General features: G+C 45.2%; 1 protein-coding gene across 1 annotated transcript in view; it reads right to left on the reverse strand.

Moving 5' to 3' along the window:
- Positions 1-5087, reverse strand: part of FNBP4 (formin binding protein 4) — a 34048-nt gene extending 28961 nt beyond the window's left edge. Inside the window, exons 1-2 of the mRNA XM_014861366.3 lie at positions 4711-5087; positions 3627-3719 (exon numbers count right to left, since the gene is read on the reverse strand). Of these exons, the coding sequence (XP_014716852.2) occupies positions 3627-3719; positions 4711-4936 (319 nt within the window). The 5' untranslated portion in view covers positions 4937-5087. The remainder of the gene's footprint in view (positions 1-3626; positions 3720-4710) is intronic.
- Positions 5088-9375: the final 4288 nt, after the last annotated feature.

Raw genomic sequence — 9375 nt, forward strand, 5'->3', positions numbered from 1 at the left:
AAATATTTTATTTCTCATTGTTTTGGAACATGCCAGTCAACTTGCCTGATTTTCTGAACAAGAAGTAAGTCTTATAAGAGCAAAACTGCAGGAGACATTTTGTATGGGAAAACCTGCACTTCAGTATTCAGCACTGATGGTTTTTTGACGGGAGGAGGAAGGATGGGAAATTTGTTTTTACATAAAAACACTTCTTAGTTTAGAGATAATCAGAGATATAATCAGCCAGGTCATCAGCCTTAATTGTGTATCCTTTGGTAAAAGGTTCCAGTCAGGTGAGCCTCATGGAATGTTTACAACACGCCCCAAGCGAGGGTAATTCCCCAGGCCCAGAGTGGGTCACAGGCAAAGGTTTAGCCAAAGCTCCACCTAATTTTTTTTTTTTCACCTCAGAGCTTTTCACAATACTCTCACCAGGAGTCTCCCAAGCTCCTAATGACATAATGACTATTAAATAGCAAAGTAAATGAAAATGATTAAACCCAGTACTGTGGGGAAACAGGCATACTTAATATTGTCAGAGACACTATAAATTGATTCAGTATTTCTTTGAGTGTGTGTGTCAGGAAGATTGGCCCTGAGTTAACACCTGCTGTCAATCTTCCTTTTTGCTTGAGGAAAATTGTCACTGAGGTAACACCTGTGCCAATCTTCCTCTATTTCATGTGGGATGTCACCACAGCGTGGCTTGACAAGCAGTGCTAGGTCCACACCCGGGATCCGAGTCTGTGAACCCCGGGCCGCCAAAGCAGAGTGTGTGAACTTAACCACTATGCCACAGGGCTGGCCCCTGATTCAGCATTTCTTAAGAATAATCTGGCCACATGCATCAAGAGCTACAAAACTCTTCAAGTTTCTCTTAGCTATGTATACCCATCTTTAGGAATATAACCCCAAGAATAATGCAAAAAAATTCTTGTGTACAAAGCTTCTAGCAGCCTTATTTAAATAAGTGAAAACTGTGAACAACCCAAATGCTCTGAAATAAGGAAGAGGGAAAGCAAATTACAGCACGGTATCTGACGCAGTATTATTTTATGATTAATCAGACCATTATAGGATTACAGGAAACAATGCTAAGGAGGAAAAAAGTAATGTAAAAGGAATAAAAGCAAGTCATGAAATGCACTTAAGTTCCAACTACACCTGTGAAAACTTAGTCCCCATGTCGATAAGGAACAGGCACGAATTTAGACTGAGACTGAAAATAAATATTCACAATATTACGTAAAATTGCTTAATCTTAGTAAAATAAACGAAAGCCTCAAAGGACCATACCCTAGACTACTATTGAGATATTGCTACTTGAAACCAGAGGAATCAAGGCCATTCTTCAGGGCCACAGTCCGTCCTTAGCGGTCTTTTTTGAGAGGAATGCAGACTCCTCAAATCTCAATTTGTGGTGGCACAGCAGTTAAGTTCGCACGTTCCGCTTTGGCAGCCCGGCGTTCGCCGGTTTGGATGCCGGGTGCGGACATGGCACCACTTGGGAAAAGCCATGCTGTGGTAGGCGTCCCACGTATAAAGTAGAGGAAGATGGGCACGGATGTTAGCTCAAGGGCCAGCCTTCCTCAGGAAAAAAAAGAGGAAGATTGGCAGTAGTTAGCTCAGGGCTAATCTTCCTCAAAAAAAAAAAATCTGACTTTGCTTAACTTTAATGGATGGTGCCACACAAGCTGTAAATCAACTAACTACATTAGGCAGTAAATTATTTCTTAGGTGTGCACCTTACTCTCCTACTAAGCTTCAAACAGTAACTGTGTCTTCAACGTCTACTACCATTTCCTCGCAACATTATCTGAACAGTGGTTTTTAGTCCTCTTGATTAGCTGGTCATAGAAACTATTATCAATATGATAAAAGCTATGGACCCTCTCCCAGGAAAACATAGCTTAGTGTGCAATTTCAGGGGATTCAGAGACCTCTGACACTCATCTGTGGAACCCTAAGAACCCTTTTCTAGAAGATGCTTAAATACTGTTAACTATCATAGTAGTCTATTGATCTAATTTCATAAAGCTTATTCTAAATTTTTCTTTAAATAATTTCACATGCATACACCATAATATTTTTCAGCAAAGAAGTATTAGATACGCTTGTTCCACCATATTATAAAAGCATACCTTAACAACTTAAGACTTTTACTCCTTTTTTGTGGAAAGAAATCTGGCATGTTTCTAGAAACATAAAGATAAAATCCTTTAACTAAAATCATCTTAAAAAAAAGTCAAGTGCTGAATATCTACTCTAATGGTTACAAAAAGCAATGCAAATAATGGAAAACTCTTTCCCTTCGGTCACAAACCTTCGTATGTATTATACCGACTGGTAGGTAAGAAATAATAAAGCTGATACATTGTTATGTTACAGGAGCAAATTGAAGGGAATGAAAACATTTCTGTTCACAAGGCACATAAAGGCCTGAAGCACTGACTGACATAGCAATTGAGGATTTCTCCTGGGTCAGCCCGGTGGTGCAGTGGTTAAGTTTGCACGTTCCACTTTGGTGGCCCGGGGTTTGCTGGTTCGGATCCTGGGTGTGGATCTATGCACTGGTTGGCAAGCCATGCTGTGGCAGGCGTCCCACATATAAAGTAGAGGAAGATGGGTGTGGATGTTAGCTGAGGGCTAATCTTCCTCAGCAAAAAAGAGGAGGATTGGCGGGGGGGTGTTAGCTCAGGGTTAATCTTCCTCCAAAAAAAAAAAGGATTTCTCCTAGGAACATTTAAATTCTATCCACCTTACACGATTCTTAGAAGACTCAAATGAAATAATATATGCAGTTTACAAACACAAAATGGTATTTTCTAATTCTAAAATTTCTCTCTCAACTAAGTTTTAGCTTTTCTAACCTGCATTGGCTTTGTTTTTGTTTTTTTTAAGTGGCAAATGGCAAACGGGGGGGGGGGGGGGGGCAAGCATCTATTATTTCAGGTGTCATGTAGCACAAAAAGTAGCCCAAACTAAAAAGAATAAAACTGTTACCAACTAAAGAACAATTAGCATCAAAACATATTTTAATCTTTCAACATCTAAAGAGTAGCGAAAACTAACATTCTTGGCACTTGCTGTGTCAGAAATGTATATACATTGTTCAATTTAATCTTCAAAATACCTTAGGGCTGTAAAATCCCTTTTACAGATGCATGAGGCCCTGAAGTCTCAGAATGAACGCTAGAGTGGTGATTTGAACCCAGATTTGTCTATGAAACCACTACCGAAAATATTCCTCTGTGCTTAAAAAAGATTTAATAAGAGTAATTTTTACCTCCAAAACATTTGCCAGGTAATAACCAAAGCAGTGTGTTAGAAAAGAAATAGAATGAAAAGACATCTCTGGCGTTCCTAAAGAATGCCAAGCTCGTGGGGGAGCCGGGAAAGGAGTTACAAAATAGCACTAGGAGAAAAAAAAGAGTACAAAGTATTTTGGGTAGAAAGAAAAAGCAACCACAGATTTTACTGGTTAAAGTGTGCACCAACAAGCCCTCCCAAACAGAAAGATTTTAAGTTTCCATTTTCTGGGAGAAATATAAATTAGCAACACTGACACATTCGCCACTCTATATACAAACCTAAATATTGTAGAAAAGCATCAAAAAAACCAAACCAAAACAAAAAAACTATACCTGTTGCTTTCACGGCTGTGGGTCTGGCGGTCATGACTGGTTTTGGAGGATTCTGAACAACTCTGGGAATCTCCACCACCACTTCCTGTTCATCTGGATTTAACAAACGAACAAAAGAACACTACAGTCAGACCATGGGCCCGGGAAAACACTACAGGTGATAAAAACAATCTTCGATTTGCCCTTTCACATTTAGATTCCATCTACTGAAAAATAGCGTGGATAATCCATCCCTGACCCAAATAATTGGGAGATGATAAGCACAGCCAGAATCTTCCATTTGCCTACTGACTTTAAGAAGCTGAACAGTGCGTCTAGAAATTACATCTGAACTGATTCAAAGTTAAAACACACACACACAAACACACACACAAGAAATCTTCTCCAGGCTACCATCGGGCCTTTACAACAGGCACGGCTACCACTGTGTTTCCGCATGAGCTACCCAGGATGATTCTGTTAACACCTGGAATGGTCGCAGCCTCCCCAGCGCAGGCCCCTGCCGCAGCATGGAACAGTTACTCTTGATCCAAGCACCATTCCGGGGAGAAACACACACGGGCTTGGGAACCCACGAGCCCCACGGCTCCAGGACTCGTTGGGGACACCCGCCCATTTGGAGTGCCTTACGCTTTGGCTGGCATACTAAGAGTCTGCTCGCTTCTAAAGGGTCCCTCCCAATTGCAACCAAAAAGAAGAGCAGATGACGTGCAGAAAAACCCAGGGTCCACTGTCACCCAGCCTCGGACGCGAAGACCCAGACTCTCGCCTGGACCCCCTAAGTTACGCGAACGCGCGCGCCGACACGGAGACGACACGGGCGCCCGGGCAGCCCCAGCGGCAGAGATGGCTGCGCCTCTGGGTCGCTCCGGGCGGCGCACCCGGCCCCGCGGCGCCTTCCGCCGCGTCGGGGGCCACAGCCGTCCTCCCGCGGGCCCCCTCCACGCAGCAGGCCTCGGATGCGGACGCCGCCCGCCCCGGTTCCTCTTCCTCCCAGGGCCCTGCCCGACAGGCCTAGGCCGCAAGCCCCGAGCTCGAGTTTCGGCCTCACCGCTGAGGCCCGCGGCCTCTCGCGCACCCTCACCTTCTGAAGGCGAGTCGTCCGGAGCCGCGGCGGCAGTAGTCACCGCGCTCGTCGTGCTCGGCGGCGCTGCCGCCGGGACTGGCTGGGTGGACGCCGCCGCCGTCGAGTCCGGCTCGGCGTCGGGTTCCGGCTCCGGGTCGCGGCCCGGCGTGCTGCTCCGGGGCCCCGGCGGAGAGAGCTGCAGGATGGGCCTGCGGCCGGGTACCGCCCGGGACTTCTTCCCCATCGCGAGCCCGAGCGCGAGCCGAGAGCGTCGGGCAGCCGAGAGGGGCGGGCGCTCGGCACGGCGCTGCGTAATCAATATTCATGCACCGCAACACCGCCTCCGGCGACGATCCGCTTTTAACCGGCGGAGCGCGCCTCCGCGCAAGCGCCTTGAGCCCCTCACGCCCTTCTGTCTCCTCCCCCCGCAAAAGAAGGGCGGTCTTTACCCACGGCGCTAGATGATTGGCTGTTTTGACCCATTGAAGGAGCCAGTAGCCAATGGAATAGGAAAAAGTGTGAGGTTCAAGCCAATAGGGCGGAAGGGCCTGGGTTTGAATGACTGCCCCAGTACGTCGCGCTCCACCCCATGCGTTTCTTGCAGAGTCTTTTCTTTACCTCCTTGTCCTCCATCTTGTCCCTGTTCTCGGCTAGCTCTTCGTTGTTGTTTGTCTTCTAGGCAGTTGTGCTGCTTTCCCGGCTCTTCCCCGAGGTTCGCCCTGGTTATTGTGGCTTACTTTGGATATAGCCCTGAACGTTAACTAGAATAGTGGGTCTTTCATGCGTTTGCAAATTTTTTCTTACAGCACAAAGAGGATGTCTCATTATGTTGCTTATCAGCTGGAAAAAAATCACTATACTATACTGCACATGAGGGAAAAGCCTAAATTGTTGCGATGGGATACGGGAGCTTTCCCAGTCTGGCCCTCTGGTATTCTCAGCCGGCTTTATTAGATTTATCTTCCTTTGGCAATCTCCCTCCCGGGCTCTCCTTTTTCCCACTCTGGAGCCAGCTACTTGGAGCATCATGGCTCTGACCTTGAATTCTTCACGCTAGTTGGCATTAGTACTGCATCACATGGCGAAATTTTTTTCATTCCTTAAGACCTAGTGCAGGCATTACCTCTTTGAACCTAGTGTCTGAATGCCAGCCCCTCCCCAGCACTTGACATCTTACTGTTGATAGCCATCTCCCCCTTCTAAGTTGAGCTTGAGAAGAAACCCAGTGGAGTCAACAGTATTGTAATAACTGTATGATGACAGGTGGTTGTTAGTCTTATCAGGGTGATCATTTTATAATATAAGTAAATGTCAAATCACTATATTGTACACCTGAAAGTAATATAATATTGTATGTCAGCTTCAATTTAAAAAAAAGAGGAGGAGGAAGAAATTCAGTGATCTTATTTTTATAGCCACAGTGGCTAACACAGTTCTTACTAGGGCATACTGATAATATCACACATTTATTGAGCACTTACTGTATCAGGCACTGTCTAAACACTTTACATGCAGAACTGCATTTGATTCTTAGAACCTTATAAGGTAGATATTATCCCTGATTTATAGATGAACCTTCAAATTGGCTGTTGGATGAAAAAGCCATGAAAGCAGTTGATGCAGGCTCAGCGAGCCGAGGAGTCGAAAGATTTCTTGGACTCTCAAGGTGTGGCAGTAGTGCTCTTTTATTCAGAGAATAGCATGGGGACAGGACCCATGGGCAGTGAAGAGCTGCAGCATGGGGACAGGACCCACGGGCAGTGAAGAGCTGCAATGGGTTGAGGGTAGGACTAAATTTATAAGGCATAGGTATGTGAGTTATTTCTTTAGAAGACAAAGGAAAGATCACGTGAAAAAGTCATTAAAATGGTATCAGTGCAGGTAGGGTCTGGTGATTGGGTGGTCCAATAACTTTGGATAGGAATCAGGTCGGATCAGGTCACATCCTATGCTTCCCAGAGGATGATATAGATTGGTATGCAGGCCAGGACGCCTTGGGCTTCTCTCCCTGGGGCAGCCTTGATCCTCATCAGCAGTGACTTGTCTGTTTTCTTCCCTATGTATGAAATACACTTTCTGAAACATAAGCACTTGAAACTGGGTACCTGAGGGCTACTGTAGATATTCAATAAGAACATCATTGCCCTTCGACCTTGTTCCCAACACAGACGTGGATGAATCTTGTCAATTTGCTGTTTTCTTGTTCAACCTCAGGGGTGACTCAGGGGTCTCAAGGATTTGTGAGCTTGTTTTGCAGAAGAAAGAGAATGTCTTCAGAGAGGTTGCAATCACTGGATGACCAGCCCCCAGCTGCCATTGATGCCCAGAAGTCAGGTTGCCCAAGAGCTTCTCCGGAGTGAAAGATTACCCCTTTGTTTCTCTGAAACTCATCCTGCCAAGCCCCTTAGCTCTGTAATCAGCCCTCTGCTTTCTTCTCTTGTTAAGGCAGATTTGAGAGAGCTCATCCTCCTGCCTTCTCATTTTGGCCAATTTGAATAAAGCCTTTCTACATCTCCCAGCACCGATGGCTCAGTGATTGGTTTACTGCACATTGGGCACGAGAACTTGAGAATAAGAGGTTCAGTATCACACTCAGAGTTTTTGCATGAATGTATACAAACTTGAAATAAGTAGCAAGAGTTCTTTCCTTTTCTCGCCTATGGCAGGAACGTCTGGATTAGGGTGTCCTGAGATTAGACTTCCAAGATTTCTAAAAAATTAACAACTAGGAGGAGAGGGGAATTTGCTATTTTGAAGCCATTAGCAATTTTCTGATTTCTTTCTTTTTTTTAAAGATTGGCACTTGAGGGGCCAGCCCCGTGGCTGAGGGTTAAGTTTGCACACTCCCCTTCAGTTGCCCAGGGTTTTGCTGGTTCAAATCCTGGGCACGGACATGGCACTGCTCTTCAGGCCATGCTGAGGCAGTATCCCATATGCCGCAGCTAGAAGGATGCACAACTAAGAATATACAACTATGTACTGGGGGGCTTTGGGGAGAATAAGGAAAAATAAAATCTTTAAAAAAAAAGGATTAGCACCTGAGGGGCTGGGCTGGTGGCACAGTGGTTAAGTGCACACATTCCGCTTCAGTAGCCTGGGGTTCACCGATTCAGATGCTGGGTGCAGACATGGCACTGCTTGGAAAAGCTTGCTGTGGTAGGTGTCCCACATAAAAAGTAGAGGAAGATGGCCACGCATGTTAGCTCAGGGCCAGTCTTCCTCAGCAAAAAGAGGAGGATTGGCAGCAGATGTTAGCTCATGGCTGATCTTCATAAATAAATAAATAAATAAATAAAAATAAAGATTGACACCTGACCTAACAACTGTTACCAATCTTTTCCTTTCTTCTTCTTCTTCTTCTCCCCAAAGTCCCCCAGTACATAGTTGTATATTCTAGTTGTGAGTGCCTCTGGTTGTGCTATGTGGGACGCTGCCTCAGCATGGCCTGATGAGCGGTGCCATGTCCCCACCCAGGATCAGAACCAGCAAAACCCTGGGCCGCCAAAGTGGAACACGCAAACTTAACCACTCGGCCATGGGGTCGGCCCCTGATTTATTTCTTGAAGAGAAAGGCATTGCTATATGGTAGTTGTGCATGGGATACAGCTGTGCATCAAACGTCTGGATTCAAAACCCAGCTGCAGCACCTTCCAGATGTGACTGGCCAAGTTTCTTAGCATCCCTAAACTTGCTTCTGCAATTGTAAAATGTGTTAGTAACAGTGTTCATAGGGTTGTTGTGAAGTTTAAATGAGATCATAGTTTTAAGCTCTTTGCCTTGCACCAGGAACAATATAAGCAATCATTATATGGTAGCTATTATTACTATTAACGAGCCTGTTGTTTACACAAAAGTCCAGATCCTATTATAAAACTGGCTGGAACCAAGTTGAGATTATGAGCTAAACCACAATGCATGGAAATGTGAAAAGCTGTTTGCTTTTGGAGAAACTTAAATTTCTAGAGGTGACTGTTATGTTTATATCCAGAGTTCTCAACCCTGCCTGTTCATAGAACCATCTGGAGAGCATTAAAGCAATATAAGAGGGCCCGGCCCCTTGGCATAGTGCTTAAGTCTGGCACACTCTACATCGGTGGCCTGGGTTTGTCAGTCCCAGACATGGACCTACAATGCTCATCAGCCATGCTGTGGTGGTAATCCACATACAAAATAGAGGAAGATTGGCACAGGTGTCAGTTCAGGGTGAATCTTCCTTAAGCAGAAAAAGAGGAAGATAGGCAACAGATGTTAGCTCAGGGCGAATCTTCCTCAGCAAAAAAAAGAGACTTGTAAGCAAGCACTATAGCTTAAAAAAAAAAAGGCAATATAAGAATCTCAATCAGTTGGACTGGGAGTGAGAGTGCAAGGCCCACATCAATTTTTTTTTTTAAAGATTTTATTTTTTTCCTTTTTCTCCCCAAAGCCCCCCGGTACATAGTTGTATATTCTTCATTGTGGGTCCTTCTAGTTGTGGCATGTGGGATGCTGCCTCAGTGTGGTTTGATGAGCAGTGCCATGTCTGCGCCCAGGATTTCACTGGTTCGAATCCTGGGCGCGGACATGGCACGGCTTATCAGGCCATGCTGAGGTGACATCACACATACCACAACAAGAAGGACCCACAACTAAAATATGCAACTACATACTGGGCAGATTTGGGGAGAAAAACTGCAAAAAAAAAAA

This window comes from Equus asinus, chromosome 17 (assembly GCF_041296235.1).
Source record: "Equus asinus isolate D_3611 breed Donkey chromosome 17, EquAss-T2T_v2, whole genome shotgun sequence".
In the NCBI taxonomy this organism is placed as follows: domain Eukaryota; kingdom Metazoa; phylum Chordata; class Mammalia; order Perissodactyla; family Equidae; genus Equus; species Equus asinus.